Source organism: Enhydra lutris, unplaced genomic scaffold (assembly GCF_002288905.1).
Source record: "Enhydra lutris kenyoni isolate GAN:26980312 unplaced genomic scaffold, ASM228890v2 scaffoldscaffold4, whole genome shotgun sequence".
Taxonomy (NCBI): domain Eukaryota; kingdom Metazoa; phylum Chordata; class Mammalia; order Carnivora; family Mustelidae; genus Enhydra; species Enhydra lutris.
The window spans coordinates 54,543,255-54,562,683 of NW_019154088.1; the positions used below are offsets into that span (position 1 = coordinate 54,543,255).

Consider the following 19,429-nt stretch of genomic DNA (forward strand, 5'->3'; position numbering starts at 1 on the left):
CTCAGAGGGTTAAGCCTCTGCCTTCAGCTCAGGTCATGGACCCAGGGTCCTGGGATCGAGTCCCACATCGGGCTCTCTGCTCAACGGGAGCCTCCTTCTTTCTCTCCCTCTGCCTGTCATTTCCTCTGTTTGTGCTCTCTCTCTCTGGCAAATAAATAAATAAAATCTTAAAACAAAACAAAACACCTGAAACATGTTACCTCATTTTCCCACAAAATGAAGCTTATTCTAAAAAACAAAAACAAAGACTTCTTTAGATTTGAGTATGCCACAGTCCTCAGAACTTAGACTATTTTATAATCTCCTTAAAAAACAAAGAAACAAAAACTTGGTGAGATCCCTATATGTCAACTATTTTAATGTGGGCTCAAAAAAAAAAAAAATCAGGAAAATGTTCAGCGTTCCATGATTAAAAATCCAGAAATGGGAACACGAATGGATAAATAAATCCATAGAAACGTTCTAATTTTGAGATTTCAGTGTAAAATACTACCTTAGCTAATTACAGAGCTTCATTTGAAGCCTTGACCAAATAAATCATTCTGCTTTCAAAATAGCTTTTCATCATTGAAACACCATTAAAAATTGTGGTGACTTTGATTTTGTAGGGAACATTATTAGTTTGGGCTCACTGAAATACAAAAAACAAATCTGTCATAATGAAATTTTTTTCATTAATACCTAAGAGATGGTCTAATGACCGTTCAGTTAATATTCATCTACAGTCACCCTCCATTAATACATCATAAAATCCTTAAGAATTCTCAATGGGCTCTAAATCTGTATTACATTATCAATTACAAATCAATTCAGTATTAAAAAAATTTTGAGGGCTAAGATAGCATCATCTGTGGAACATAAAAACTAATGTTCTATTACTACTACTAGTAGTAGAAAAGTACTACTGTTAAAACATTAAGATGGTTTACAAAAGCACCAAGAGAATGCACATAAAGATGGAAAACTTTAAGGATGACTACGAGGAAACATAAACGCACTAACTATACCATAAAAACAGTATTTGTTTTTAGTATCCTTTAATGTCACTTCTGTGTAGCAAAATATTCCACTGTACAAATGTCTAACTAGAGTGAAAAATACATTATATTTAAGAAATCACATATAAGGGCCAATAAAAATTCTCATAATTATTTTACTGTATGTGTGACTTAAACATTATAATTCTGCTTGAATAAAGAGACCCAGGGGAAGAAACTGAAAAATAAAGCTGAAGAAAAAACAGAAAGAAAAGAAAAAGGACAACAAAAAATATAAGCAGTAAGAACAAAGCTTTCTGATGGAAACTGTACAAAGACGAAAGACTTAACTGTATAATCCTTTTGGCCTTATGTTTCCACTTCTAGGAATTTATTCCAAATAATCAAAGATATACAGAAAGATCTAGATGCCTAGATATTTTAGCAACAGACAACAACTGTCAGGCACAATCTTTTGTAAAACATGCACAAGGATACCATACATTGTTATCATAGAAAAACTAAGGTATCAGATCATATAAAGTATGGTACATCTATTCTATAGAACACTACGCAACCATGAAAAATGATTTATGGACAAAGTGTTTCCCACGTTCCAAGTATCTTCCATAAAGAAAAAAACACAAGGGATAAAATGAGTACAGTACTAGACTAACCTTTATTTTATAAAACAAAGCTGATGAAAAAGAGAAACCCTTCTGTATTATATAGAACTACAGTATAAACTGTAATTAACTTTTGGTGGAAAGAATACAAGAAACTTTTGTTTTCTTTTTTGGGCTTTTTAGTAATTTCCCAATATCCACTGACATGCATTATTTGTATCAGATAGTAAGTTTTAAGTTGGGTAGTGGAATTATAGGTGATTACCCCCTGGACAGTTCAGCAGTATTTACTGTTTTATTAAGAAAAAATAAATCACTTCTTTTCAACCTTTACTGACATATCTTGTCTATATGCCAATTTTTTTAATTAGGAAGAAAAAAATCATGGAAATATTAATATTATGCTGTGATAAACATGTTAAAGATTTAAAAATTCAGAAATAGGAAGTACATAAATAGATAAAATTCATAAATATGTACTAAATTTGAGATTTTATTCTACAAGATCACATCCGGAAGCTAATTATACAGATTCATCTGAACCCCTGGTCAAACCAAGCTTCTTTTAACCATGGTTCTTCCGTTTTTGCTATTTATGGCTCTACTGGTACACAGCACTGGTCCATAAAAACTTTTCCACCCAGTCTACCTAATTTTAAACATTTTTACAGAAATTATAACTTACCTCAGTAATACTTAGGATATTTCACTGAAGGTCTTGTTTTCTTCAGACCAACTGCCAAAAAACCGCCAATAAATTATTAAATCACACAATCGTTTCTAGTCTGGAGACCTAACAATATGGATCAATTTGAGCAACAGGGCTCGAAAGAGAGACAGAAAGAGAATAATTTTAAGCAAGTATCCAGACCAGTGTGCCAAAAATGCCTCATTCCACTCTCTTAAGTAATTTTTAGAAAAATCACTGCTGTGAATGAAAATTTTAGTTGGACAGTTTTTCTTTTTGAGTAAATTTACTCAACGTAGATTCAACGATATTTCACATTTTTAAAATTTCATTCTTTAAAACAACTTGCCAATTCAAATTCCACTTCACCATTTCAAATGTGTTTTAACAGAACACAACGATTCTGCTAAAAGCACAAAATCAATGGCTGCCCTGACCAAAGTTCCTATCGGGGAGGTCCTCTTATTTAAAGTGTTCTCAGTCCCTACAAAACCACCACCATTTCCTTTCAGAGCAGCATCAGCCTCGTGCTGAATGGCACAGGCCGCCTATCTAAGGTTAGAGTAGCAGAGCCTGGGCTAGGTATCCAGTTCCACACCCCGCAGATTCCTGCAGTTTCCCCAACGCTTAATCCTGTGAGGAGCACGCGGAAATCTCTCTCCCCACGCAGATGGGTGTAAACAACTTGGCCTTCCCCGCGTTAATTAAGGAGGCGCCCACAGCAGGTGGCACTTGGCAAGAAGATATGACAAGCTCCTGAAACGCACTTCCAAAGGGAGGAAGAACTGATCGGAAAGCAGACTCCAGAAAATCCCTGGAGAGGCATGCAAGGAACCCGGCCGGAGAAAGAAACCTGCACATCTCCTCCGCCCCTTTCTCTCTCGCGGCGGGAGAGAAAGCCTCGCCCCCTTTCAACCCGCCCGCCTCCCCGCTCCCCACCCCGCCGCAGCGAGACCTTACTTTGCCATGGCCGCCGCGCGGCCCGTCCACTTCCGGTGCCGGTGCCTCTAAAGCTGCGCCATCCCCCAGTCCCTCGGACATCCACAGCTTCCAACCGACCTTTTTGACACGTCCCCGACTCCTCCAACCTTCACCAGGTGCTGTCCTGGAGTAAACAGCTGATAGGTGCCGCACTAAAATGAAGCTACAAGATAACGCCCCGGTTCTCCTCTCGCCAGAAACATAAAATGCGATAGAGCTGCGACCACCACCGCTCAGACAAAATGGCGCCGAGAAGCCGGTTTAGCGCAGGCGCCTTGGAAAGACCCTGCCCCGCCCCCGTCCAAATCCTGGCCGCAGCTCCGGGTTCGGTTTCCATGGGACACTTCGCCGCCAATCCTCTTGCCGAACTGCTCTTCCTGACCCCTCAATTTACCAATCAGTGCTCGGTCAAGCACATCCGGAGTCGTATCAACCAATCATTTTTCAGGACCTGCTTACTCAATACCCGATTCTCCAGTAACGTTAGCCTTCGGAGACAGCCAATCATAAGTGGAAGATGTCCTACCTGCTGTTTTTCGCACCAATCCGTGAAGTTTCACAGCTACATCCAATGAGGACGGCAGGTAGCGAGCTCCAATCCGAAGCTCTTCGGCGTCATGAGCAGCCAATAGGAGTTCGTGTAGAAGCGAGTCTGCTCAACAGCTTGTTATTTGGTGGATTGTGGCAGTAAATCGGGCGAGTGGGGAACCGGGCGCAGGAACTGCCGCCACGGCCGGGAGTGGTGCTGCCCGGACGGGGGCCCACGGGGGTCAGTGGGGCGGAGGACTCGGGAGCTGACAGCGCGCACTTCACCCGCAGTTGGTAGGTGGTGAGAAGGGAAGTGGGGGATACTGAGTGGACGAAGCGGCAGTAGCAGCAGCTCGTGCTGCTGCCCGGGGTCCCGGTGCAGTTGGAAGCTTCGGAGGTGGGGAGGGGGTGCTGGGCAAGCGGTGCGGCGAGCGCAGGGGAAGGGGCAAGTCGTAGAGCAGCGGCAGCAACTGCAGGAACCGCCGCCGCAGCCACCTCCTCGGCGGCTTCCCCGGGAAAATGGCTGTGGGGCTGGCCGCGCCGCTAAGTTTGCTTCCGCGCGGTGAGGAGCGGGCTGCTTGGGGGAGCCGGTCCCCAACTCCGCGGCGCGTCCTCCCCCGTGGAGTCCGTGGCAGGACCCGAAGGGCCGGGGGCAGGTACCTTTCTGGGCTGTACAAAAAGTTGAGGCGGGCGCGGGGAGGAGGCGGCGGCTGCCGCTGTGCGGCTCCCCTCCCCTCCCACACCCTCTCCGGGCCACCTCCCCTCCTCCTCTCCGCCCCCCCTCAGCCCCCTCCCTCGCGCGGGTCTCCCCTCACTCTCGCGCCTCCCGGCTGAAGGCCGCGGCCCCTGCCCCATCGGTGGAGAAGCGCTTCTCCTTTCTGACATGGTGCAGAGCGGAGGAAGGAGAGCAATGGCGCCGTGACACTCCGCTGCCGCCACCGCGGGCCCGGGGCGGGCCGAGGGGGCCGAGCGGCGGAGGCGGGGCGCGGGCCGAAGTCGGGGTATCTGGGGGGGCGGCTGAGCGAAAGCTTGGCGACCCTGCCTGGGGGGGACCTGGGGAAGCCCACACGGCGCCCTGCCCTTCTCCAGAGCGCTCGGTCCTGGGGCTCCGAGTTGGGCATTTCGGGTCAAAGTGGCGAGCGAGGCGGGGGCGCGGTGGGCCGCTGGCGAACTCCGGGGAGGAACGAGCTGCCCTTTGGCGCCCGAGGGGTTCTCGCTGTTTCCTCAGCTCCTGCGTCCTGGCTGCCCTCCGGGGGATCTTATTCTTCGCCGGTGAGGGTTCTGCCCCTCCCCGCTGGCGTTTGTTTACTTTCTTTCCTTGGGTCGCTCCCCTCTGTTGACTGATTCTGTGCCTGTCTTTCCCTTCCCCGTAGTTCTAGCGACGGAGAAGATAGCTCGCTGAGCTGGAACCCCACAGATCACCAGTAAAAATGAAGGTAAGTGGAGTCAGCGCTGCTCCGAACCTCGTGCCCTGGACACTGCTTGTCGTGAGGCTAGTGCTGTGGAATGTCATTTTTTTTTTTTTCTACTCAAAATTGATTCCTTTACTAAGCAGCGCTTTCTGAAAATGAGGACGTGTTGAAAGGGTGAGAAATGATCATTGTGTCTAATGCAGTCAGTCCAGCTCCTCTCTGAAGCAGTTAGCACTTTGGAAAGGCTGGTGCAGCCTTTCCATTGTTGTCCATTGGGCTAGTATTTTTAAACACTTCCTGTGTTGGCAGCAACCTTTGCAGAAGTAAAGCTTTTGTCCTGTTTTGGTTCTTTGGGGGATTTTTTGAAATTTTTTTTTCTTCCACAGTGCCAGTATGATTTTCTAAGGAAGGAATATGTGCATTGTGTAAAGGAGAGGTCATTTCTTCTCTGAAAAATTCTGTAGCTAAAATATTTGAAGGTGAACTGAAACTAATGTTTTAGTTCAGTCATTATAGTAAACATTTTAAAACCAAGATACATTCTTCTGAAGATAGCTAATAGTGCACACGTTGTATGTGATATTTAAAGGGAAAGGAAGTTATAGCATTATGTAGTACAATGGCCTTTAATATTTCAAGTCAGATATTTATTTGCCAAAGTGTTCCTCTTCAATTTGCATTATTTGTAAATGCACTGACTTTAAAAGGTACTTGATTCCTTACTCATTTACTGTTTCATTGTGTTAAACTCTGCAATATAGCATTTCCCCAAACTTTCTCTTCTTATCTTTTGGAAATGACACATTACCTTCTTTAATGTTACTTGGGAAAACTTACTGGAAAAGGAAAAATCATTTCTGCTTGCAAGTGTTATTTCTGAAGTTTACACTGTTACCTTTGTGCTTAGCAATATTGAATCGAGTCTATATGAATACATTTAGTTTTTGAAAAGAAATACGTAAAGTGACAGACTTAGAATAATAATCATTCTGTTACTGCAAGATTAAAATGAATGGCAGAATGAAATTTCGCACATCTTTCAATGTATCATTCTGATCATGGCCATTTGCTAAAAGTAGAAGTTTTTTAGTAAAGCTTATTTTTTTGATATACCAGGAAGATTAGGGTGATAAACTCCGTACAGCCCCAAGTTTTGAGCCATTAGTTCATATATCTGCATTTATCAGCTGATTTAGACTAAGATTTTTTTAAATGTAGATTTCAGCCAATGATTCCCCTAAGTAATGCTCTCCTTATGGAAGGGATTGGCTTCATTTCTTATCTATGCGGTTATACCGTTACCAAAAAGATACTGCTTTAATGTAGCTGTGTTAATAAACATTTAACTACATATTGTTAGCATTAATCTTAATAGCAGTAATTTCTTCTAATTTGAAAACAAAATTTTCAGGCCATAATTAAATAACTTTAAGTTTTATGAGGCACTTGGTATGAATATACCTTTTCTGGTTTGGGAGGCTTTTTTTTTTTTTTTTAACATTTTTTTAAAAGATTTTATTTATTTATTTGAAAGAGAGAAAGAGAGAGAGAGAGAGAGAGCATGAGAGTGGGGAGGGTCAGAGGGAGAAGCAGACTCCGTTGCCGAGCAGGGAGCCCGACACAGGACTTGATCCTGGGACTTCAGGATCATGACCTGAGCCAAAGGCAGTCGCCCACCCGATTGAGCCACCCAGGCGCCCGTTTTTTGGTATTTTGTACTTTATTATTATTTTTTAAGTAAGTTCTGTACCCACCACGGTGGGTGAACTCACCACCCAGAAATGGAGAGTCACATGCTCTACTGACTGAGCCAGCCAGGTGCCCTTGTTTTTTGTTTTCTTTTTAAATATGTTCATTTCTTAAATAAATTGTAGAATTGTTGAAATATTTTGTATCTGGAGGAAAAAACATGATCATATGACCTTACTGAAACTTCTCAGTTAAAACTTAAAATGTTTTGTTGTCAGGACATAGTTTATAGTAGTAAAGGAATGTAATTGCTTGCTTTAGGGGTATTTTTCAAATTATTAATGACATTAATAAACTATAATATTAATGTTCTTACTACTTTAAATATAGAACCTTTTAACGAATGAGGTTTGAGGTTGGAGTAGGGGAGAATAGTAGTGACATTCACATTTTATGTTCTTCCATCAGGCGGCGGATGAGCCTGCCTATCTGACAGTGGGAACTGATGTCAGTGCCAAGTACCGAGGTGCCTTCTGTGAGGCAAAAATTAAGACTGTGAAAAGGCTGGTAAAAGTTAAGGTAATTTTTTTTTTTTTTTAATTTAAATGCAACCTGTATTGAAGAGAATTCGGGATGGGGACACTGCAAATCAGCATTTTATTGAGTCATTTTTATGTGAAAGGACTGTTGTATACAAAACTATAGGAAAAGCACATTAAAAATTACGAAATAAGGAACTCAAAATGAGAAGTTATTCCAAAATGCTTCTCTGAAAATACAATGTTTATGAGACTTATATTTGGCTCTCTGCTGTTGTGGCATGTTTACTTAGGCTGTGATCTATTTTCTTCTCTTTCATAATGTTCAGGTAGAGACGATATCAAATGATTAGGAAAAATAATATAGTTGAAATTGTTTTTAAGACATTGTTAAAAATGATTTAAGAATTTTATTTTTAAGATGCTTTTATGACCAGAAAAAAAGTCACCACATTATTCCTGTGCAATATTTGGAAATACAGAAAAGTACCAAAGGATTAATACCCATAGCTTACCTCTCAGAAACTACTATTAACATTTTTGTGTTTCTGTCCAGTAGTTTTCCTATATAAATGTTTTTAATAATCTTACTTAAATTACAAGTGTAATCCATGTTTATTATAAACATTTTTAACATTATAGAGCTGTATAGTAAAGTTCATGAATGTCCTCTTTGATACTACTCCAGAGAGATTCAATATGGCCTGTCAAATACTGTACAGTGCCTACCATAACAGTATTATTGTTGTTGTTGTTGGATCATATTGTAGTTTCAGTTTTGCAGTTTGCTTTTCACTTCCATATCTGATCTTTTCTTACAAGAATTAAGCACCATAAAAGAAGGACATGTTAGACTTGTTCTATCCTCAACACTAGAGTAGTGCTTGATACATAGTAGGACACTATACATAGTAGGGCACTCAGAATATGTTGAATGAGTAAATGACCTGGAGCAGTTAATCTCAGAGTGTGGCCTTGGACCAGCAGCATCATCCTTATCTGGGAACTTGCTGGAAGTGCAAATGTTCAGGCCCAGACCCAGACCTACTGAGTCAGAAACTCTGTGACTAAGGTCCAGTGATTGTATTTTAACAAGTCCTTCAAGTGTTTCTGCTGCATGTTAAGTTTGAGAACCATTGAACTAGAAGAATATGATTTGTGTAGCAGATAAATAGATTTATCTGTGATTATTATGAGATATCTTTTTAAATTTTGATCTGATGAAATTTTTCTTCAGGAATTGTTACAATATCATTTGACGTTTATTCATTTCAATTGGCCTTTTTTACTGTGTCAGCTATATGGGATTTGATTACTGAATATTTACTTGGATTTCGTTGAGAATTTAAACTTTCTGTTAATATTGTGGCTCTTGATATATTTATGTAAAATCGGTACAGTGATGGGGGAGGATGTGTTATACATTATAGGGAATTTCAGTTTTCATATTTTGAGTACTTGCTCTGTGTGCATGATTATTACATTGTACATTTGGGAGGATTTATAGTAAAAAAGAGTTCTTATTTGTCACTGAACTACCTATCATGATTATTTAGGTTGTGTTCTGGTTTTAATTTACCTTGAATGTGGGCAATAAAAGTTTGATACTGTTTTTTATATACTTTGTGACAGAACCTTTTATAACTTGATAAAAAAGAAGGCAGCTTTAAACTTTTACAGTAATCACTACAAATTATAAATCTCACATAGTTCATTAATTCAGCAAACATTTATGAAGTGCCTGTAATATGCACTGACATTTGCTAACTGCTGAGGATATAATGGTGAAGGAGGATTCTAGCCCTCAAGGAACTCACAGTTAATGAGAGAGACAATAAACACAAATATAAGACAATATAATAAGTAAAACAGGAGTAAGCCCAGGATGGTAAGAACATGTAGATTTAAGACTTCAGACTTCATAAACATGTTGTTTTAAAAGTAATATGCAAATTATTGTGCAAAAAAATGTTTTCCAGGTACTCCTGAAACAGGATAATACTACACAATTGGTGCAAGATGACCAAGTAAAGGGTCCTTTAAGAGTACGTATGTTCTGCAGTTTAAAGTTTGTAATGATAAATCACAAATACATATGGTCAATTACTGAATTTTACTTTCATAGATAGTTTTAAAATTTATAAGAATGTTAATCAGAAAATAAAAATACAAATGAAGTGTTAATAGAGTTAGTATAAATTCTATTGCACTAGCTGTATCCTTAGTTTAGAAAGATAAATCATCTTACCAGAGGGTAATTTAGTATATATCGACATGAGTTTTCAGCCACCTTTTGTTTTGATCTCTTGGATTGAATATCTTAGCATTGTCGTCAGAGATATTTAGCCTGCTAAGTAATATACTAGTATCATAAATTGGAATCTTTTGTCGTTCTAACGTTTCAAATAAAGTATATTTACTTCATAATTCAATTTAGTGGATACCTATATTGTGTTTTCCATCCATTTCTGGCCATTTTTGATGTAATAAATCTTTGTTATGTCAGAGTACCACTTCGATTAATATCTCATTTATCTGATATATCTGATGTGGAAGCTGAAAGAAGGTCAACTGGTCCATCCCTCTCTCTCCAGGTGAACCTTTATCTAAAAGGTCCCTTAAAGACGAATGCTGAATCCAATATTCAGTATTTCTGTGAAAGAAAATTGGAGCTACTTGTGTTATCTTACGGTTTTCTGGTTCTTGCATTCCACAATTTCCTTGAAGGCAATGTGATGTAGTATAAAAGCTCTGAAGTAAGACTTAAGAGACTGGGTTCTTGTCATCTCATCTGAGCCATAGTATTCAATGTGTAAAATAAAGGTAATAATAACCTTACGTGTATCAAAGCATTTTGAGGTTCAAATTGCATGATAAATACATGAGCACTATAAATGATAAAGATCTAAGTCAGTGTGAACTAGAATTATCGTAGGTATTTTTTTCTTTTTAACCCAGGTCATAAAGTTGGTGGGAATGATTTGGTTTATTTAAATTTGGTAATAAGATTTTGATACTGGGTTTTAGGTTGGAGCTATTGTTGAAACAAGGACAGCTGATGGATCCTTTCAGGAGGCTATTATCAGCAAGTTGACAGATGCTAGTTGGTACACTGTGGGTAAGTAGTTAATTTAATACATGGAATTTAATTTGGGATTGCATATACCTGTATTTTGTAAATACACTGAATTATGTTGACAGAGAAATATGTATTCTTTACTGTCAGTTTACTTGATATAGTTGTTAAAATTTTAATGACACCTGCAGGCAACAAAAATAATTACCTCTTTGGTCACTTGGTACTATTTCATCCAAGAATGTACTTCTTTTTTAGGCTACCTAGATTATTTCTTTTTAAGAAAGTTAAGTTATATGGTTATTTTCTTCCATTAGAAGGTTGATACAAGTTAGTATTATAACTAATCAGACTTTTTTACCTTTCCTGTAATTACAGTCAAGATTGTACAGTTGCAATCTTTTATTGTATTGCTGCCTGTTTTACATAAGGGTAATACAGATGTTACCACAGAATTTAAAGCCTAAAAAAATTCTAATCAGAGTAGATTCAAGTCTAGATGATCATAGCTTAATTTTTGATTTTTTGATCCAGTCAAGTCTCCGTACACCTTTCAGGAAAGATACGTGTGCTACTAATGAGAATGCATACTTAACATTCCATGCATAAGCTTATACTGGCTATAAAAAACTTTATTGCCGTGAGTAGCAACAAGTGTCTTAATACATGTAAACTAAAACCTAAATGTAGTAGTTACATAGTTGCTGTCATTATGTTGATAAAAATAACAATGATTAACATTTCCAAATCTCTTCTCAGTACATTGAAACTACACAGTCCTGTGGATAATAATCCAGTCCTTTGTTTTACACTGAACATCTATACCATTGTTTGGTTTTTACATTTATGTCCTGGTATAAGTGATGTAATTATGGTGTGGTTTCCTTAAAGAAGGAAAATAAATGATCCTATAGGTTTACTTTTAGTTTACTTGAATTGTTGCTTTGAGTAAAAATCATTCATCTTCCGGTGATGCTCAAAGCTGTGAAGTACATGCTTTGGTTAAAAATTGTTCTTCCTGGGGCGCCTGGGTGGCTCAGTGGGTTAACCCTCTGCTTTCGGCTCAGGTCATGATCTCAGGGTCCTGGGATCGAGCCCCACATCCGGCTCTCTGCTCAGCGGGGGAGCCTGCTTCCTCCTCTCTCTCTGCCTGCCTCTCTGCCTACTTGTGATCTCTCTCTGTCAAATAAATAAAAAAAAATCTTTAAAAAAAAAATTGTTCTTCCTAGGTCTTAACTCTGCAGTTTTTATTAGCAGTAACAATTTGTTCTATGTAACTACTATTTTCTAACCATTTTTGTTCTTGAACCTCCTAGAAATTGATGTTGGTTCACAACAGTGCTGGTATTCTGAACTACTTATTTTTAGGTAGCTTAGTTTTGGCTGTTGATAGTTGTTAGAGATTTAAAACTAAGTTTAATCTTAACTCTTAGAGATCAAGTAAATACAATTTTACTATATTAAACCAGTGGTAAAAATTACAGGCATTCATATATGCAAAATTATGCAAGATTATATGATGCATATTCAAATACTAATATTGCATCCTCTTTGGTGCTTAATATCGAGGCTTCATTGACAGTACTTGTGAAGTTTTACTGATATAATGCTTATGCTTCTGTAGAAGCGATACTTTTCAGGTTTTCACATTTTGGGCTTCTGCACTCCAGAATAACAGATCTTTATCCTCTTATGAATGGCATTTTAGCATTTCTAAAAGCTAGTTGCTAGTGAGCATTCTCTGTCGTGATTTTCTATGATGGGTAATTACAGAAGAAATTGTATAATTCTTGTTCTGAAAGAGCATAGAATCTTAATTGCATGTAATTCGTGTATCAAGCATTAGTGTACATAAGAATCACTTGGTGCTTGTTTATAAAAATGAGGATTTGAGGACTTCAAATCTCTTCAGTTTACTAGGTCCTGGGATGGCAACCCAAGAATCTTTCTAATTACATTGGCTGAACTTAATTCAGGTAGTACACATTTAGTAAAATAGTCAATACTTGGAAAAACAGAGACTTATTCAGGAGAAAAATTCAAAATATTTAAGTGTTTTTGCATCTGCATAATGACAGCAAGTGACCTAAAAATTTTAAGATGTTAAAAAGCATGGTTCACTTAAGTATGTTTAATAAAACACTCTGCCCTAAAGAATATTTAGGTCCTGAAGGATGTAGCCCATATAAAGAATGATGAGAGCATAATGAGCCTAAAAGTTGGCAAAATAAAATGTGTCCTCTCTCACAGATCATGAATGTTCTATATTTTTCTTTATTTGAGTGACTACTACCTTTAATTCCTTTTTTCTGAAAATTTTCTTGTTTTCTACTTGCTAGTAAAGTATTATCTAAGTAGAATCAAAGTTACACAAAGTATTAATGATTTCCATATCATTTTTTTAAAATTTTAAATGATCTCAAAATTTGACTCTTAGAAACAAAAGAAAAGAGGATACCATGCTGCCGGTTTGGATCAAATAAGAGTTGTGATCATTGGTGATCAAAAATTATCTGATGAGTCTGATAATATCTTACATACTTAGGTATTTTTTCTGTGATAGTTGAATAGCCAATTTTTAATTGGCTAATATAACCTAATTTTTAAAAAATCTATTAACACCTTGCCCTCTAATATTGAATAATAAATAGCTCCAGTTTATGGATTTTTTTTGTTTCTTTGAGCCTCAGAAATAGTTCCTCTTCCTATCGTAAAACAGTGTTTCTTAGCATAATTTATTCATTTGGCAGTTCTTATCTTTGCCTGAAAGATATGTGTAATGTATGGAAATATGTTACCTGTCTAGTCATTCAAAAGGTATCAAAATTAGGATGGAATTTGTATCTTCACTTGAATGTTGCCATTAACTCCTGGTAAATATAGTTGTCAATAGGACATTCTAAAACTATTCTTCTTTCGCCTTTTTGGAATATAAAAATAACACAGTGTACTTGAAAAATAGGAAAATGTAAAGGACAGAATTGTTATTTTAGTAATTTACATATAAAATGCATATACACATATATGTAATGTATCAAATTTTACCCTAAAATCTATTTGATAATGGGGCACCTTGGTGGGTCATTTGGTTAAGTATCTAACTCTTGGTTTCAGCTCAGGTCAGAATCTCGAGGTCCTGAGATTGAGTTCCGTGTTGGTCTCTGCACTCCGCATGGAGTCTGCTTGAGATTCTCTCTCTACCTCCCCCTTCATGCTATTGCATGCCCTCTATCTCTCTCTCTAAAATTGAAAAAAAGATCTATTTGATTATTTATATATTTTTGCGACAGATGCTTTTTAAGACTCAGGATTTTTTCATGTCTTGTGATTACTGTTTTGCATGTCAGTTGGATCAGATCTCATGGAAGTTTTAGTTAATGGAGTAGAGGAGGTTTAGATTAAACTGGTGAATGGACTGATTTTTGTAGCATGTGCTCCTGGCTTATAAGGCTTTTTAATTTAGTTAGAACCTCTTATGACAAGTTTTTTTATTACCAACATCGATCACGAATGTTTTCAAAAACCGGTGGTTATTCCACTGACTAGAAAATCACTAGGAAAAGAAGTACTAAGCCAAAAGAAGCCTATGCATTCCTGTGATACGCTTTAACCTATTGTTTAAATGGCCTTCCATAAGAATTAGCATTCCCGTGATACTTTGTCAATTTCATTATACATTTGAGTGCTAATTTCTTAAGTTTCTTGATTTCTGAAGTTTTTGACCTTGGCTGCAGAGGGACTTCTGTATCACAGATGATTTTATGTAACAGAACTATTGGTTATACCTAAGGTATGTAATTTTTAAAGTTTTTATTCCATTATGTGAAATATTTTCTTAATATGTAAATGTAGATATAAAAATATTTTACTAATTGTAACTGCTATACACAGATATAATAATATTTTTGTGAAGTCAGAATTCTTGACTTATTTTCCTGTGTTCATTTTATGCCTCTGCTTCATGCCTATTTTGAGCTGCCTTAACAAAACTGTAGCTTTCAGATTCTCAGTTTCTTTATAAAAGGAAGATAGTGATTCCTACCTTGCAGAGGCTGTTGTGAGGATTAGTACATGATAGAAGCTTAATGAGTGATACCTAATTATATATTTTTGGAGAGATAAAGTTAATTTACTGTTGTTCTCTTACTGTCCTCCAGCATCTAACAGTGCTGTGATCGCAGGTAGAGCTTTTGTATTTAGTAGATAGATCCCTTGTTGCTTTTGTTTCTTTTAACAGTTTAGAGTTAGGGTTTGTGTATTTGTTTGCATAGGCATTGTTTTGTCTAGTATGAGCAACATTATTGAGAGAGACTTAGCTTTGTCTTTTTTCTAAAATTATGTTTCAGTATTTACAGTAATATAGTAATAGAGGTATCACTTTTTAAAAAATTATATATTTATTTGAGAGAGAGCACATGAGTGGTTGGAAGGGGCAGAGGGAGAGGGAGATGCAGACTTCCCACTGAGCAGGGAGCGCAACCTTGGGCAGTCCTAGGACTCTGAGATCATGACCTGAGCTGAAGGCAGACACCTAACTGATTGAGCCACCCAGGCACCCCCAGAGATACTGCGTTTATACTCTTTAGCACTCAGTAGTCCATTCAGATGCCAGTTTTGACTAGTATAAAACATTTCATAGAATTACTAAATCCTTATAGTCTGAATATTTTCTCTTGGCATACTGTAGTATACATCTTGAACTAAAAAGAGCTGTATTTACTATCTACACCAGTTAATTATTTCACTCTTGCCAGAATGCCAGAGTCATTCCTCAGTGCCTGCAGATTTGGTGTTCTTTAGATGATACTTCTAACACGAAAGTTCTAGAGGAAGTTTTTTATAGATAGAACTTCCTCATGATTTTGATAATCAGGGATGTCATGACTAATAGTTTCACTATGATGTTGACTTTTCCATCTTTCAGGAAATCTTGAATGGTTATAGAGCTTTTCAAACTTGTATATAGTACTTAAATACATGCCTTGTATGTTTTAGGAGTTAAAAATAAATTTAAACCGTTTCTCTTTGTTCTCTCAAAGTTGTAAGTATTCCTGTGTAAAACTGTGAAATTGTTATTGGTACTACAATTCCCTTTAGAGAAGTTCTTTTTGTTCTTACGTTATTTCTACCCATGGTAAAGTATGTTGAAGTGAAATGCATTTTTTCCTTCAAAAATCTGATTTATTTCGAAGTGATTTTTTTAAAAAAGCAAGAACTAAAGATACTGGAATTTTTCATCAGAGGGGCACCTGGGTGGCTCAGTCAGTTAAGCATCTCCCTTTGGCTCAGGTCATGATCCCAGGACCTTGGGATCAAGCCCCATGGTGGGCTCCCTGTTCAGTGAGCTTGCTTCTCCCTCTCCCTCTGTTCCTGCTCTTTCTCTCTCTCTCTCAAATAAATAAAATCTTCAAAAAATTTTGGAAATTTTTCATGAGAACATTTGATTTGCAGCTGCCATTGATTAACATTGAAACACTGAAAAACATCTTATTGCATAATTTAATATTATCCATTGGTCTTACAGTCTCATTTTCCTTCCTCATACCTCCACTTAAAGGTGGGTGCATCTGAGCGTGAATGTGTGTGTCTGTTGTTACCATCTTTCATATTGTAGGCATTAAGGAAAATTGGAACTTTTAAGGTTTTATTCTTGAATATATTTAGGGATATTAATACATGAATTATTTTAAATTTGGTACAGTAATTTCATGATCTTGGATTTTTAAAGGAAGAGTGGTTTATTTATTAGACTTGACACCATATGAATCATAGTTTTGTTACAAATGTTTAGAGCACTGTTTGTTAATCAAGTGTAGATTAGTAATGTAATTGTTAGAGGATGTTGTGTTTTATCCTGTCATTGTGTCTGCAGGTGGTCATTAATTTCTGCATCGTTGACAGTGTATAACACAGCTCCTTTTGTGGAATCATTATGGTTCTTTGAATATGTGCTTCAGGAACTTTTCATTTTCTCTGCATTGTCTCCTGCATGTAAGAGAATTTAAACTAGATGTCTTTAGTCTAAGAGAAGAACTGACTGAGGTAGATAAATATTGAAGAAGTTCAGTACTCTTACATAAGTTCTTAGCATGAAAAAAAATAAGTTTATGATTAAATATTATTAAAGTAATGTAGAATTTCCCTTTATTAATACTAACTCTGTTAGAATGGAAAAACCTCTAGAATTGTATTGGAATTAAATCTTAACGTAATTATTTTTGTCTCTATATGCCTTCCTATGTATATGTTATTTTCATAAGATATACACGTATTAATTGATGTTTGTATTATAAGTATCTGAGGTAGGGATCTCATCTTTTTTATATTTTATTTCTTCATAATGCTGGGCAATCAGGTGTCTTCTGAGAGCATTTTTTTAAATAAACTTTGTATATGTTAGATGTTAAGAGTGTGTTTCTGAAAAATTAAACCTATAAAAATAATATAGCTAGTTATATGGAGAATTAAAGTGATAAAATGTTAAATTCCTTACCCCATCCCCCCAATTTTTTTTTTAAGATTTTATTTATTTATTTGACACAGATCACAAGTAGGCAGAGAGGCAGGCAGAGAGAGAGGAGGAAGCAGGCTCCCTGCTGAGCAGAGACCCCCCCCAATGTGGGGCTCGATCCCAGGACCCTGAGATCATGACCTGAGCCGAAGGCAGAGGCTTAACCCACTGAGCCACCCAGGTGCCCCTCTAAACTTTTTTTTTTAAGATTTTATTTATTTACTTGAGAGAGAGAGCAAGTGAGCAAACAGCAGAGGGAGAGGCAAACCCCCTACTGAGCTGGGAGCCCGATATGGGGCTCTATCCCAGGACCCTGGTATCATGACCCTAGCTGAAGGCAGACACTTAATTGACTGAGCCACCCACGTGCCCTATTTCTAAACTTCTTACATCCTCTTCTAGCAAAAGAAAAAAGTTGAATCTTAGGACTTTAGAATTTGGCAGCCAGTACTTCTACTATAGTAAGTTATCATGGAAATAAATAGAAGAGTCCAGTAATCCAAGAAACACTACCAGAAGGCAAACAGTTTCTCGAAGTAAGAGATACTTCATTGATAACTGTTGGGAACAAACCCATAATGCTTTTTTTTAAACCAGGTTTTTACTCATTTTTCTAGGATTAAAGGTAATAATTCTTGATTTGACTAGGTTGCTAATGGTTTAAAGAAGGTGGTTCTGTAGTGGTAGACATTGAACAAATGAATGGAGACACTTAAGCAGTTGGGGGCAGACATTTAACCTGCATCTGTTTGGCAGCTACAGAATGAAAAATGTAGTATGCACATTTTAAAAGGTTTTGAAAAATAACAAATAATGATTCTTACAAATGTGAAGCCGAGATAAATAGCAACAATAGCATTCTCTGCAGTGAAATTTTTACTTAGTGTGCATAAATTCTCTGGTATCTCTTACTTATTTTAGTGTTTGATGATGGTGATGAGAGAACACTGAGACGCACTTCACTTTGCCTAAAAGGAGAGAGACATTTTGCTGAGAGTGAGGTAGGGTGCCATCGGTAGGCTTTTTGGGTTGAATAACTTCGTACATCGAGGCAAAATTTGATTTAATTTGTCTGTTGTTTCTTACCTAGACACTTGACCAGCTTCCCTTAACAAATCCAGAGCATTTTGGAACTCCAGTAATTGCGAAGAAGACAAACAGAGGAAGGAGGTCCTCTCTTCCTGTGTGAGTGTTTTCATATACAGTAATGTTACAGTTTTTACAACATTAACCAAATGATTTTTCTAGGATGACTAAAATTGTTCAGGTAACTTTTCCATCATATCTTGTATCCTTATATTAGACATTTTACCTTGAGCAGATCTTGTTCTCAATTATTACCATTGCTCTGTCCAAGAATTATCACAACGCCTTTTTCAAAAAGGCTATTTTGTCTTGAGTTACTTTGCTAGATTCCTTAATTGATATGTTTTTTTCTATTTTAAGTGAGTATATATATTTTTCAACCTTTTCATCTCAAAAACACTTCAGACTTAAAAATTATACATAAACTTTCAGGGCTTCTAAGTGTCTCAGTCAGTTGAGCATCTGACTCTTGGTTTCAGCTCAGGTCAGGATCTCAGGGTTGTGAGATTGAGCCCCATGTTGGACTCTACACTCAGCAGGCAGTCTGCTTGGGATTCTCTTCCTGTCCTCCTTCCCCTACCCCCCATTTGTGCACATTCTCTCTGTCTTTCACTGTCTAAAAATAAATCTTTAAAAAAAATTACACAATAAACTTTCATATACTTATCATCTAGATTCATTAACTTAAAATTTTTTGGAACTTAAAATTTTTTGACTTATTCACTCTGTAAGTATATATGATTTTTTTTATTGATAATTTTAATTGGTCAAACCACCTTGAGAGGGTATTGCAAGCATCAGACCTACCTTTAAAAACTTTAAGAATAAGCAAATTCGCTTACATAGTCAAAGTATGGTTATCAAATTCAGAAAATTTAACATTAATAGAATGGTATTATCTAATAATATGTAATCCATATTTCAGATTTTGCCAGTTGACCCAATAGTAACCTTTAGAAGCATCCCCTGAATCCAGGATCCACCCCAAGGCCGTGCATTACACTTAGTTTATATGGTTCTTTTTTTTTCTTTTAAGATTTTATTCATTTGAGAGAGAGAGCAGAGCTAGAGTGAGAGAGCGAGTGAGCATGAGTAGGGGTGGGGGCAGAGGAAGAAGCAGACTCCTCCCCGAGCAGGGAGCCTGACATGGGATTTAGTCCCAGGACCCTGAGATGATGACGTGAGCCACAGGCAGATGCTTAACCAACTGAGTCACCCAGACATCCCTAGTTTATATGGTTCTTAAATCTCCATTCATCTGGAAAAGTTCTTTGGCTTTTTTTTTTTTTTTTTTTTTTTTTTTTTTTTTTTTTTTT

The 19,429-nt window shown here is 37.4% G+C and overlaps 1 protein-coding gene across 2 annotated transcripts in view; it reads left to right on the top strand.

The window, feature by feature from the left end:
- Nucleotides 1–5,010: 5,010 nt before the first annotated feature.
- The window catches only part of LOC111160014 (AT-rich interaction domain 4A), a 63,183-nt gene continuing 48,764 nt past the window's right edge, over nucleotides 5,011–19,429 (top strand). For both annotated transcript variants that reach the window (XM_022522785.1, XM_022522788.1), the window contains exons 1-7: nucleotides 5,011–5,072; nucleotides 5,174–5,236; nucleotides 7,370–7,480; nucleotides 9,420–9,485; nucleotides 10,468–10,558; nucleotides 17,949–18,028; nucleotides 18,118–18,212. In XM_022522785.1, coding sequence (XP_022378493.1) covers nucleotides 5,231–5,236; nucleotides 7,370–7,480; nucleotides 9,420–9,485; nucleotides 10,468–10,558; nucleotides 17,949–18,028; nucleotides 18,118–18,212 — 449 coding nt within the window. In that variant the 5' untranslated portion in view covers nucleotides 5,011–5,072; nucleotides 5,174–5,230. The remainder of the gene's footprint in view (nucleotides 5,073–5,173; nucleotides 5,237–7,369; nucleotides 7,481–9,419; nucleotides 9,486–10,467; nucleotides 10,559–17,948; nucleotides 18,029–18,117; nucleotides 18,213–19,429) is intronic.